This window comes from Petromyzon marinus, chromosome 71 (genome assembly GCF_048934315.1).
Source record: "Petromyzon marinus isolate PM22_M1 ecotype Great Lakes invasive population chromosome 71, UKy_Petmar_22M1.pri1.0, whole genome shotgun sequence".
Taxonomy (NCBI): Eukaryota; Metazoa; Chordata; class Hyperoartia; order Petromyzontiformes; family Petromyzontidae; genus Petromyzon; species Petromyzon marinus.
In genome coordinates, this window is record NC_133737.1 from 5723035 (window position 1) to 5737703 (window position 14669).

Consider the following 14669-nt stretch of genomic DNA (forward strand, 5'->3'; position numbering starts at 1 on the left):
GAATGCTGCTCTTCAGACAAGACTCACGAATGCTTCGTGGAGAAGGTGCCTCAGTCACTCACTCAGTCACTCACTCAGTCACTCAGTCACTCACACTCAGTCACTCACTCAGTCACTCACTCAGTCACTCAGTCACTCACTCACTCAGTCACTCACTCAGTCACTCACTCAGTCACTCAGCCAGTCACTCACTCAGTCACTCAGTCACTCACTCAGTCACTCACTCAGTCACTCACTCAGTCAGTCACTCAGTCAGTCACTCACTCATTCACTCACTCACTCACTCAGTCACTCACTAATCCAGTCCCTCACTCAGTCACTCAGTCACTAACCCAATCACCCACTCACCCAGTCACTCACCCAGTCACTAACCCAGTCACCCACTCACTCAGTCACTCACTCAGTCACTCAGTCACTCACTCAGTCACTCAGTAACTCAGTCACTCAGCCAGTCACTCACTCAGTCACTCACTCACTCAGTCACTCACTCAGTCACTCAGTCAGTCACTCACTCACTCAGTCACTCAGTCAGTCACTCAGTCACTCACTCACCCAGTCACTCAGTCACTCACTCAGTCACTCACTCAGTCAATCACTCAGTCACTCAGTCACTCACTTAGTCACTCACTCAATCAGTCACTCAGTCACTCACTCAGTCACTCACTCACTCAGTCACTCACTCACTCATTCACTCACTCAGTCACTGAGTCACTCACTGAGTCACTCACTCAGTCACTCACTCAGTCACTCACTCAGTCACTCACTCACTCAGCCACTCACTCACTCACTCAGTCACTCACTCAGTCATTCACTCAGTCACTCAGTCACTCACTAACCCAGTCACTCACTCACTCAGTCACTAACCCACTCACTCACCCAGTCACTCACTCACTCACTCACCCAGTCACTCCGTCACCCAGTCACTAACCCAGTCACTTTGTGTGTCTGAACAGAGAGCGGCTATTGAGAAAGTCATCAAACTCACTCAGTCACTCAGTCACTAACCCAGTCACTCACCCAGTCACTCACCCAGTCACTCAGTCACTCACTCACTCAGTCACTCACTCAGTCACTCACTCACTCACTCACCCAGTCACTCACCCAGTCACTCACCCAGTCACTCACCCAGTCACCCACTCACCCACCCACCCACTCACTCACTCACTAACCCAGTCACCCACCCACCCACCCACTCACTCACTCACCCAGTCACCCACCCAGTCACTCACCCAGTCACTCACCCAGTCACTCACCCAGTCACTCACCCAGTCACCCACTCACCCACCCACCCACTCACTCACTCACCCAGTCACTCACCCAGTCACTCACCCAGTCACTCACCCAGTCACCCACTCACCCACCCACCCACTCACTCACCCAGTCACTCACCCAGTCACTCACCCAGTCACTCACCCAGTCACCCACTCACCCACCCACCCACTCACTCACTCACTCACCCAGTCACTAACCCAGTCACTCACTAACCCAGTCACTAACCCAGTCACTAACCCACCCACTCACTCACTCGCCCAGTCACCCACCCAGTCACTCACCCAGTCACTAACCCAGTCACTAACCCAGTCACTCACTCACTCAGTCACCCACTCACTCACTCAGTCACCCAGTCACCCACTCACTAACCCAGTCACCCACCCAGTCACTCACTCACTCACTCACCCAGTCACTAACCCAGTCACTAACCCAGTCACTCACTCACTCAGTCACCCACTCACCTACCCACCCACTCACTCACTCACCCAGTCACCCACTCACTAACCCAGTCACCCACCCAGTCACTCACTTACTCACTCAGTCACCCACCCCGTCACTCACCCAGTCACTCACCCAGTCACTCACCCAGTCACCCAATCACCCACCCACCCACTCACCTACCCACCCACTCACTCACTCACTCACCCAGTCACTAACCCAGTCACTCACTAACCCAGTCACTAACCCAGTCACTAACCCACCCACTCACCCACTCGCCCAGTCACCCACCCAGTCACTCACCCAGTCACCCACACAGTCACTCACCCAGTCACTAACCCAGTCACTCTGTGTGTCTGAACAGAGAGCGGCCATTGAGAAAGTCATCAAACTCACTCAGTCACTCAGTCACTAACCCAGTCACTCACCCAGTCACTAACCCAGTCACTAACCCAGTCACTCACTCACTCACTCACCCACCCACTCACTCACTCACTCAGTCACTAACCCAGCCACTCACTCACTCACTCACCCAGTCACTCACTCACCCACTCAGTCACTCACCCAGTCACCCACCCAATCACTAACCCAGTCACTCTGTGTGTCTGAACAGAGAGAGAAAGTCATCAAACTCACTCAGTCACCCAGTCACTAACCCAGTCACTCAGTCACTCAGTCACTAACCCAGTCACTCACTAACCCAGTCACTAACCCAGTCACCCACTCACCTAGTCACTCACTCACTCACCCACTCACTAACCCAGTCACCCACTCACCTAGTCACTCACTCACTCACTCACCCACTCACTAACCCAGTCACCCACTCACCTAGTCACTCACTCACTCACTCACCCACTCACTAACCCAGTCACCCACTCACCTAGTCACTCACTCACTCACTCACCCAGTCACTAACCCTATTCACTAACCCAGTCACTAACCCAGTCACTCACTCACTCACTCAGTCACCCACTCACTCACTCAGTCACCCAGTCACCCACTCACTAACCCAGTCACCCACCCAGTCACTCACTCACTCACTAACCCAGTCACTCACTCACCCACTCACTCACCCAGTCACTAACCCAGTCACTCACCCAGTCACCCACTCACCCACTCACCCACTCACTCACTCACCCAGTCACTCACCCAGTCACTCACCCAGTCACTCACCCAGTCACCCACTCACCCACTCACTCACTCACCCAGTCACTCACCCAGTCACTCACCCAGTCACCCACTCACCCACCCACCCACTCACTCACTCACCCAGTCACTCACCCAGTCACTCACCCAGTCACTCACCCAGTCACCCACTCACCCACCCAGTCACTCACTCACTCACCCAGTCACTAACCCAGTCACCCACCCAGTCACTCACTTACTCACTCAGTCACCCACCCCGTCACTCACCCAGTCACTCACCCAGTCACTCACCCAGTCACCCAATCACCCACCCACCCACTCACCTACCCACCCACTCACTCACTCACTCACCCAGTCACTAACCCAGTCACTCACTAACCCAGTCACTAACCCAGTCACTAACCCACCCACTCACCCACTCGCCCAGTCACCCACCCAGTCACTCACCCAGTCACCCACCCAGTCACTAACCCAGTCACTAACCCAGTCACTCACTCACTCACTAACCCAGTCACCCACCCAGTCACTCACTCACTCACTCACCTAGTCACTAACCCACTCACTCACTCACTAACCCAGTCACTCACTCACTCACTAACCCAGTCACTAACCCAGTCACTCACCCACTCACTAACCCAGTCACCCACCCAGTCACTCACTCACTCACTCACCCAGTCACTAACCCACTCACTCACTCACTAACCCAGTCACTCACTCACTCACTAACCCAGTCACTAACCTAGTCACTCACCCACTCACTAACCCAGTCACTCACCCAGTCACTCACTAACTCACTCACCCAGTCACTAACCCACTCACTCACTCACTAACCCAGTCACTAACCCAGTCACTAACCTAGTCACTCACCCACTCACTAACCCAGTCACTCACCCAGTCACCCACTCACTCACTCACCCAGTCATTAACCCAGTCACTAACCCACCCAGTCACTAACCCAGTCACTCTGTGTGTCTGAACAGAGAGCGGCCATTGAGAAAATCATCAAACTCACTCAGTCACTCAGTCACTAACCCAGTCACTAACCCACTCAGTCACTAACCCAGTCACTCACTAATCCAGTCACTCACTCACCCACTCACTCACCCAGTCCCTAACCCACTCACTCACTCACCCACTCACCTAGTCACTCACTCACTCACTCACCCACTCACTCACCCAGTCACTAACCCAGTCACTCACTCACTCACCCACTCACTCACCCACTCACCCACCCACTCACTCACCCACTCACCCACTCACTCACCCACTCACTCACCCACTCACTCACTCACCCACTCACTCACCCAGTCACTAACCCACTCACTCACTCACCCACTCACCTAGTCACTCACTCACTCACTCACCCACTCCGTCACCCAGTCACTAACCCACCCAGTCACTAACCCACTCACTCACTCACCCACTCACCTAGTCACTCACTCAGTCACTAACCCAGTCACTCAGTCACTCAGTCACTAACCCAGTCACTCAGTCACTCAGTCACTAACCCAGTCACTCAGTCACTCAGTCACTAACCCAGTCACTCACTCACCTAGTCACTCACTCACTCACTCACCCACCCAGTTACTCACTCACCCACTCACCCAGTCACTAACCCAGTCACTCACTCAATCACTCAGTCACTAACCCAGTCACTCACCCACTCAGTCACTCACCCACTCACTCACTCACTCACCCAGTCACTCACTCACCCACTCAGTCACTCACCCACTCAGTCACTAACCCAGTCACTCAGTCACTCAGTCACTAACCCAGTCACTCACTAACCCAGTCACTAACCCAGTCACCCACTCACCTAGTCACTAACCCAGTCACTAACCCACCCACTCACCCACTCGCCCAGTCACTCACCCAGTCACTAACCCAGTCACTCACTCACCCACTCACTCACCCACTCACCCAGTCACTCACTCACCCAGTCACTCACCCAGTCACTAACCCAGTCACTAACCCAGTCACTAACCCAGTCACTAACCCAGTCACCCACCCACTCACTCACTCACCCAGTCACTAACCCAGTCACTCACTAACCCAGTCACTAACCCAGTCACTCACCCAGTCACTAACCCAGTCACTCACCCAGTCACTAACCCAGTCACTCACTCACCCACTCACTCACCCAGTCACTCACTCAGTCACTAACCCACTCACTCACCCAGTCACTCACCCAGTCACCCACTCACCCACCCACCCACTCACTCACTCACCCAGTCACTCACCCAGTCACTCACCCACTCACTAACCCAGTCACTCACCCAGTCACCCACTCACTCACTCACCCAGTCATTAACCCAGTCACTAACCCACCCAGTCACTAACCCAGTCACTCTGTGTGTCTGAACAGAGAGCGGCCATTGAGAAAGTCATCAAACTCACTCAGTCACTCAGTCACTAACCCAGTCACTCAGTCACTCAGTCACTAACCCAGTCACTCACTTACCTAGTCACTCACTCACTCACTCACTCACCCACCCAGTTACTCACTCACCCACTCACCCAGTCACTAACCCAGTCACTCACTCAATCACTCAGTCACTAACCCAGTCACTCACCCACTCAGTCACTCACCCACTCACTCACTCACTCACCCAGTCACTCACTCACCCACTCAGTCACTCACCCACTCAGTCACTAACCCAGTCACTCAGTCACTCAGTCACTAACCCAGTCACTCACTAACCCAGTCACTAACCCAGTCACCCACTCACCTAGTCACTCACTCACTCACTCACCCACTCACTCACCCAGTCACTAACCCACTCACTCACTCACTCACTCACCCAGTCACTCACCCAGTCACTCACCCAGTCACCCACTCACCCAGTCACTAACCCAGTCACTCAGTCACTAACCCAGTCACCCAGTCACTCACTCACCCACTCACCCAATCACTCACTCACTCACTCACCCACCCAGTTACTCACTCACCCACTCACCCAGTCACTAACCCAGTCACCCACTCACTCACCCACCCACTCACCCACCCAGTCACTAACTCACCCAGTCACCCACTCACCCACCCACTCACTCACTCACCCAGTCACTCACCCAGTCACTCACCCACTCACTAACCCAGTCACCCACTCACTCACCCACCCACTCACCCACCCAGTCACTAACTCACCCAGTCACCCACTCACCCAGTCACTAACCCAGTCACTCAGTCACTAACCCAGTCACCCAGTCACTCACTCACCCACTCACCCAATCACTCACTCACTCACCCACCCAGTTACTCACTCACCCACTCACCCAGTCACTAACCCAGTCACCCACTCACTCACCCACCCACTCACCCACCCAGTCACTAACTCACCCAGTCACCCACTCACCCACCCACTCACTCACTCACCCAGTCACTCACCCAGTCACTCACCCAGTCACTCACCCAGTCACCCACTCACCCACCCACCCACTCACTCACCCAGTCACTCACCCAGTCACTAACCCAGTCACTCTGTGTGTCTGAACAGAGAGCGGCCATTGAGAAAGTCATCAAACTCACTCAGTCACTCAGTCACTAACCCAGTCACTCACTCACCCACTCACTCACTCACTCACCCACTCACTAACCCAGTCACTCACCCAGTCACCCACTCACTCACTCACCCAGTCACTAACCCAGTCACTAACCCACTCAGTCACTAACCCAGTCACTCTGTGTGTCTGAACAGAGAGCGGCCATTGAGAAAGTCATCAAACTCACTCAGTCACTCACTCACTAACCCAGTCACTCACTCACTCACTCACCCACTCACCTAGTCACTCACTCACTCACTCACCCACTCACTCACCCAGTCACTAACCCAGTCACTCACTCACCCACCCACTCACTCACCCACTCACCCACCCACTCACTCACCCAGTCACTAACCCAGTCACTAACCCACTCAGTCACTAACCCAGTCACTCTGTGTGTCTGAACAGAGAGCGGCCATTGAGAAAGTCATCAAACTCACTCAGTCACTCAGTCACTAACCCAGTCACTCAGTCACTCAGTCACTAACCCAGTCACTCACCCACTCAGTCACTCAGTCACTAACCCAGTCACTCAGTCACTCAGTCACTAACCCAGTCACTCACTCAATCACTCAATCACTCACTAACCCACTCACTAACCCAGTCACCCACCCAGTCACTCACCCAGTCACTCACCCAGTCACTAAGCCACTCACTCACTCACTAACCCAGTCACTAACCCAGTCACTAACCCAGTCACTCACCCACTCACTAACCCAGTCACTCACCCAGTCACCCACTCACTCACTCACCCAGTCACTAACCCAGTCACTAACCCACTCAGTCACTAACCCAGTCACTCTGTGTGTCTGAACAGAGAGCGGCCATTGAGAAAGTCATCAAACTCACTCAGTCACTCAGTCACTAACCCAGTCACTCACTCACTCACTCACCCACTCACCCACCCAGTCACTCACCCAGTCACTCCGTCACCCAGTCACTCACTCACCCACTCACTCACCCAGTCACTCACCCAGTCACTAACCCAGTCACTCACTCACCCACCCACTCACTCACCCACTCACCCACCCAGTCACTAACCCACCCAGTCACTCACCCACCCACCCACTCCGTCACCCAGTCACTAACCCAGTCACTAACCCAGTCACTCTGTGTGTTTTAACAGAGAGCGGCCATTGAGAAAGTCATCAAACTCACTCAGTCACTCAGTCACTAACCCAGTCACTCACTCAATCACTCAATCACTCACTCAGTCACTCAGTCACTCACCCAGTCACCCACTCACCCACCCACCCACTCACTCACTCACCCAGTCACTAACCCAGTCACTAACCCAGTCACTCACCCAGTCACTCACCCACTCACCCACTCACTCACCCACTCACTCACCCACCCACTCAGTCACTCAGTCACTAACCCAGTCACTCACCCAGTCACTAACCCACTCACTCACTCACCCACTCACTCACCCACTCAGTCACTAACTCACCCAGTCACTCACTCACTCACCCACCCAGTCACTAACCCAGTCACTCCGTCACCCAGTCACTAACCCAGTCACTCCGTCACCCAGTCACTAACCCACTCAGTCACTAACCCAGTCACTCTGTGTGTCTGAACAGAGAGCGGCCATTGAGAAAGTCATCAAACTCACTCAGTCACTCAGTCACTAACCCAGTCACTCACCCACTCACTCACCCACTCACTCACTCACCCACTCACCCACTCACTCACCCACTCACCCAGTCACTAACCCAGTCACTAACCCAGTCACTAACCCAGTCACTCTGTGTGTCTGAACAGAGAGCGGCCATTGAGAAAGTCATCAAACTCACTCAGTCACTCAGTCACTAACCCAGTCACTCACCCACTCACTCACCCACTCACTCACTCACCCACTCACCCACTCACTCACCCACTCACCCAGTCACTAACCCAGTCACTAACCCAGTCACTAACCCAGTCACTCTGTGTGTCTGAACAGAGAGCGGCCATTGAGAAAGTCATCAAACTCACTCAGTCACTCAGTCACTAACCCAGTCACTCACTAACTCAGTCACTCACCCAGTCACTCACCCAGTCACTCACTCACCCACTCACCCACCCAGTCACTCACCCAGTCACTAACCCAGTCACTCTGTGTGTCTGAACAGAGAGCGGCCATTGAGAAAGTCATCAAACTCACTCAGTCACTCAGTCACTAACCCAGTCACTCACCCACTCACTCACCCACTCACTCACTCACCCACTCACCCACTCACTCACCCACTCACCCAGTCACTAACCCAGTCACTAACCCAGTCACTAACCCAGTCACTCTGTGTGTCTGAACAGAGAGCGGCCATTGAGAAAGTCATCAAACTCACTCAGTCACTCAGTCACTAACCCAGTCACTCACCCACTCACTCACCCACTCACTCACTCACCCACTCACCCACTCACTCACCCACCCACCCACTCACTCACTCACCCAGTCACCCACTCACTAACCCAGTCACCCACCCAGTCACTCACTTACTCACTCAGTCACCCACCCCGTCACTCACCCAGTCACTCACCCAGTCACTCACCCAGTCACCCAATCACCCACCCACCCACTCACCTACCCACCCACTCACTCACTCACTCACCCAGTCACTAACCCAGTCACTAACCCAGTCACCCACTCACCTAGTCACTCACTCACTCACTCACCCACTCACTCACCCAGTCACTCACCCAGTCACTAACCCAGTCACTAACCCAGTCACTAACCCAGTCACTCTGTGTGTTTTAACAGAGAGCGGCCATTGAGAAAATCATCAAACTCACTCAGTCACTCAGTCACTAACCCAGTCACTCACTCAATCACTCAATCACTCACTCAGTCACTCAGTCACTAACCCAGTCACTCAGTCACCCAGTCACTCACCCAGTCACTCACCCAGTCACTAACCCAGTCACTCTGTGTGTTTTAACAGAGAGCGGCCATTGAGAAAGTCATCAAGGATGAGGAGGCTAAGGGCAATTTGACTTGCCAGCGTCTTAAAGCTCAAGGCGTGGAACACTTTGAACAGCTGTGAGTGTCTAAGTGTGTGTCTAAGTGTGTGTCTAAGTGTGTGTCTAAGTGTGTGTCTAAGTGTGTGTCTAAGTGTGTCTATGTGTGTCTGTGTGTCTAAGTGTGTGTCTATGTGTGTGTGTGTGTCTGTGTGGGTCTGTGTGTCTAAGTGTGTCTAAGTGTGTGTCTGTGTGGGTCTGTGTCTAAGTGTGTGTCTAAGTGTGTGTCTAAGTGTGTCTAAGTGTGTCTAAGTGTGTCTAAGTGTGTGTCTAAGTGTGTCTATGTGTGTCTGTGTGTCTAAGTGTGTGTCTATGTGTGTGTGTGTGTCTGTGTGGGTCTGTGTGTCTAAGTGTGTCTAAGTGTGTGTCTGTGTGGGTCTGTGTCTAAGTGTGTGTCTAAGTGTGTGTCTAAGTGTGTCTAAGTGTGTGTCTAAGTTTGTCTAAGTGTGTGTCTGTGTGGGTCTGTGTGTCTAAGTGTTTGTCTAAGTGTGTCTAAGTGTGTCTAAGTGTGTGTCTAAGTGTGTGTCTAAGTGTGTGTCTAAGTGTGTGTCTAAGTGTGTCTGTGTGTCTAAGTGTGTGTCTAAGTGTGTCTAAGTGTGTGTGTGTCTGTGTGGGTCTGTGTGTCTAAGTGTGTGTCTAAGTGTGTGTCTAAGTGTGTGTCTAAGTGTGTGTCTAAGTGTGTGTCTAAGTGTGTCTGTGTGTCTAAGTGTGTGTCTAAGTGTGTCTAAGTGTGTGTCTAAGTGTGTGTGTCTAAGTGTGTGTCTAAGTGTGTCTGTGTGTCTGTGTGGGTCTGTGTGTCTAAGTGTGTGTCTAAGTGTGTCTAAGTGTGTCTAAATGTGTGTCTAAGTGTGTCTAAGTGTGTCTGTGTGTCTAAGTGAGTGTCTAAGTGTGTGTCGAAGTGTGTCTAAGGGTGTGTCTAAGTGTGTGTCTAAGTGTGTCTGTGTGTCTGTGTGGGTCTGTGTGTCTAAGTGTGTGTCTAAGTGTGTCTGTGTGTCTAAGTGTGTGTCTAAGTGTGTGTCTAAGTGTGTCTGTGTGTCTAAGTGTGTGTCTAAGTGTGTCTAAGTGTGTGTCTGTGTGGGTCTGTGTCTAAGTGTGTGTCTAAGTGTGTCTAAGTGTGTGTCTAAGTGTGTCTAAGTGTGTGTCTGTGTGGGTCTGTGTGTCTAAGTGTTTGTCTAAGTGTGTCTAAGTGTGTGTCTAAGTGTGTGTCTAAGTGTGTGTCTAAGTGTGTGTCTAAGTGTGTGTCTAAGTGTGTGTCTAAGTGTGTGTCTAAGTGTGTGTCTAAGTGTGTGTCTTAGTATGTCTGTGTGTCTAAGTGTGTGTCTAAGTGTGTGTCTAAGTGTGTGTGTGTCTGTGTGGGTCTGTGTGTCTAAGTGTGTGTCTAAGTGTGTCTAAGTGTGTGTCTGTGTGGGTCTGTGTCTAAGTGTGTGTCTAAGTGTGTCTAAGTGTGTGTCTAAGTGTGTCTAAGTGTGTGTCTGTGTGGGTCTGTGTGTCTAAGTGTTTGTCTAAGTGTGTCTAAGTGTGTCTAAGTGTGTGTCTAAGTGTGTGTCTAAGTGTGTGTCTAAGTGTGTGTCTAAGTGTGTCTGTGTGTCTAAGTGTGTGTCTAAGTGTGTCTAAGTGTGTGTGTGTCTGTGTGGGTCTGTGTGTCTAAGTGTGTGTCTAAGTGTGTGTCTAAGTGTGTGTCTAAGTGTGTGTCTAAGTGTGTGTCTAAGTGTGTCTGTGTGTCTAAGTGTGTGTCTAAGTGTGTCTAAGTGTGTGTCTAAGTGTGTGTGTCTAAGTGTGTGTCTAAGTGTGTCTGTGTGTCTGTGTGGGTCTGTGTGTCTAAGTGTGTGTCTAAGTGTGTCTAAGTGTGTCTAAATGTGTGTCTAAGTGTGTCTAAGTGTGTCTGTGTGTCTAAGTGAGTGTCTAAGTGTGTGTCGAAGTGTGTCTAAGGGTGTGTCTAAGTGTGTGTCTAAGTGTGTCTGTGTGTCTGTGTGGGTCTGTGTGTCTAAGTGTGTGTCTAAGTGTGTCTGTGTGTCTAAGTGTGTGTCTAAGTGTGTGTCTAAGTGTGTCTGTGTGTCTAAGTGTGTGTCTAAGTGTGTCTAAGTGTGTGTCTGTGTGGGTCTGTGTCTAAGTGTGTGTCTAAGTGTGTCTAAGTGTGTGTCTAAGTGTGTCTAAGTGTGTGTCTGTGTGGGTCTGTGTGTCTAAGTGTTTGTCTAAGTGTGTCTAAGTGTGTCTAAGTGTGTGTCTAAGTGTGTGTCTAAGTGTGTGTCTAAGTGTGTGTCTAAGTGTGTGTCTAAGTGTGTGTCTAAGTGTGTGTCTAAGTGTGTGTCTTAGTATGTCTGTGTGTCTAAGTGTGTGTCTAAGTGTGTGTCTAAGTGTGTGTGTGTCTGTGTGGGTCTGTGTGTCTAAGTGTGTGTCTAAGTGTGTCTAAGTGTGTGTCTGTGTGGGTCTGTGTCTAAGTGTGTGTCTAAGTGTGTCTAAGTGTGTGTCTAAGTGTGTCTAAGTGTGTGTCTGTGTGGGTCTGTGTGTCTAAGTGTTTGTCTAAGTGTGTCTAAGTGTGTCTAAGTGTGTGTCTAAGGGTGTGTCTAAGTGTGTGTCTAAGTGTGTCTGTGTGTCTGTGTGGGTCTGTGTGTCTAAGTGTGTGTCTAAGTGTGTCTGTGTGTCTAAGTGTGTGTCTAAGTGTGTCGAAGTGTGTCTAAGGGTGTGTCTAAGTGTGTGTCTAAGGGTGTGTCTAAGTGTGTGTTTAAGTGTGTGTCTAAGTGTGTGTCTAAGTGTGTGTCTAAGTGTGTGTCTAAGTGTGTGTCTAAGTGCGTGTCTAAGTGTGTGTCTAAGTGTGTCTAAGTGTGTGTCTGTGTGGGTCTGTGTGTCTAAGTGTTTGTCTAAGTGTGTCTAAGTGTGTGTCTAAGTGTGTGTCTAAGTGTGTGTCTAAGTGTGTGTTTAAGTGTGTGTCTAAGTGTGTGTCTAAGTGTGTGTCTAAGTGAGTGTCTAAGTGTGTGTCTAAGTGTGTGTCTAAGTGTGTGTCTGTGTGTCTAAGTGTGTGTCTAAGTGTGTGTCTAAGTGTGTGTGTGTCTGTGTGGGTCTGTGTGTCTAAGTGTGTGTCTGTGTGGGTCTGTGTCTAAGTGTGTGTCTAAGTGTGTCTAAGTGTGTCTAAGTGTGTGTCTAAGTGTGTGTCTAAGTGTGTGTCTAAGTGTGTCTAAGTGTGTGTCTAAGTGTGTGTATGTCTGTGTGGGTCTGTGTGTCTAAGTGTGTGTCTAAGTGTGTCTAAGTGTGTGTCTGTGTGGGTCTGTGTGTCTAAGTGTGTGTCTAAGTGTGTCTAAGTGTGTCTAAGTGTGTGTCTAAGTGTGTATAAGTGTGTCTAAGTGTGTCTGTGTGTCTAAGTGTGTGTCTAAGTGTGTGTCTAAGTGTGTGTCTAAGTGTGTCTAAGTGTGTGTCTAAGTGTGTGTCTAAGTGCGTCTATGTGTGTCTAAGTGTGTGTCTAAGTGTGTGTCTAAGTGTGTGTCTAAGTGTGTCTAAGTGTGTGTCTAAGTGTGTGTCTAAGTGTGTGTCTAAGTGTGTCTAAGTGTGTGTCTATGTGTGTGTCTAAGTGTGTGTCTAAGTGTGTGTCTAAGTGTGTGTCTAAGTGTGTCTAAGTGTGTGTCTAAGTGTGTGTCTAAGTGTGTGTCCAAGTGTGTCTAAGTGTGTGTCTAAGTGTGTGTCTAAGTGTGTGTCTAAGTGTGTCTAAGTGTGTGTGTCTAAATGTGTGTCTAAGTGTGTGTCTAAGTGTGTCTAAGTGTGTCTAAGTGTGTGTCTAACTGTGTGTCTAAGTGTGTGTCTAAGTGTGTGTTTAAATGTGTGTCTAAGTGTGTGTCTAAGTGTGTCTAAGTGTGTGTCTAAGCGTGTGTCTAAGTGTGTGTCTAAGTGTGTGTCTAAGTGTGTGTCTAAGTGTGTGTTTAAGTGTGTGTCTAAGTGTGTGTCTAAGTGTGTGTCTAAGTGTGTGTCTAAGTGTGTGTCTAAGTGTCTGTGTCTAAGTGTCTAAGTGTGTGTGTCTGTCTGTGTGTCTATGTGTCTAAGTGTGTGTGTGTCTAAGTGTGTGTGTGTGTGTGTGTGTCTAAGTGTATCTAAGTGTCTAAGTGTGTGTGTCTAAGTGTCTGTGTCTAAGTGTGTTTAAGTGTCTAAGTGTGTCTGTGTCTAAGTGTGTGTGTCTAAGTGTGTGCATCTAAGTGTGTGTGTCTATCTGTATGTGTGTCTATCTGTGTGTGTGTCTATCTGTGTGTGATTAATTGAGTAACTGAGTGACTGACTGAGTGACTGACTGAGTGAGTGACTGAGTGACTGACTGAGTAACTGAGTGATTGACTGACTGACTGAGTGACTGACTGAGTGACTGACTGAGTGACTTACTGAGTGACTGAGTGACTGAGTGAGTAACTGAGTGACTGACTGAGTGACTGACTGAGTGAGTGACTGAGTGATTGACTGAGTGACTGACTGAGTGACTGAGTGAGTGACTGACTGAGTGAGTAACTCACTGAGTGACTGAGTGACTGACTGAGTGACTGAGTGAGTAACTCACTGAGTGACTGACTGACTGAGTGACTGACTGACTGAGTGAGTGACTGAGTGAGTAACTCACTGAGTGACTGACTGACTGAGTGACTGACTGAGTAACTGAGTGATTGAGTGACTGACTGACTGAGTGACTGAGTGACTGACTGAGTGACTCACTGAGTGGCTGACTGAGTGACTGACTGACTGACTGACTGAGTGACTGACTGACTGAGTGACTGACTGAGTGACTGACTGACTGACTGAGTGACTGAGTGACTGACTGAGTGACTGACTGACTGAGTGACTGAGTGACTGACTGACTGACTGACTGAGTGACTGACTGACTGAGTGACTGAGTGACTGAGTGACTGAGTGACTGACTGAGTGACTGACTGAGTGACTGACTGAGTGACTGACTGACTGAGTGACTGACTGACTGAGTGACTAACTGACTGACTGACTGACTGAGTGACTGACTGACTCACTGAGTGACTGACTGAGTGACTGACTGACTCACTGAGTGACTGACTGAGTGACTAACTGACTGACTGACTGACTGAGTGACTGACTGACTCACTGAGTGACTGACTGAGTGACTGACTGACTGACTGCCTCACCACTCCCTAACCACCCACAGAGTCATTCTCAACTTCGCCCGCGCTGCAAAAAGTCTGCCCATGGAGAAGGTCGTTGAATTTGCCCATCGGTTCACCCGCATCGCTGGGCAATGTTGTGAGCACGATACTCACTGTCTAATTGATGAGGTGAGG

At 50.4% G+C, this 14669-nt stretch overlaps 1 protein-coding gene across 1 annotated transcript in view; it reads left to right on the plus strand.

The window, feature by feature from the left end:
* The window catches only part of SDS-1 (serum albumin SDS-1), a 129747-nt gene that overhangs the window by 102066 nt on the left and 13012 nt on the right, over positions 1–14669 (plus strand). The window contains 3 exon segments of the mRNA XM_076055339.1: positions 1–45; positions 9318–9415; positions 14537–14663. The exon segment at positions 1–45 is cut by the window's left edge and continues 88 nt beyond it. Coding sequence (XP_075911454.1) covers positions 1–45; positions 9318–9415; positions 14537–14663 — 270 coding nt within the window.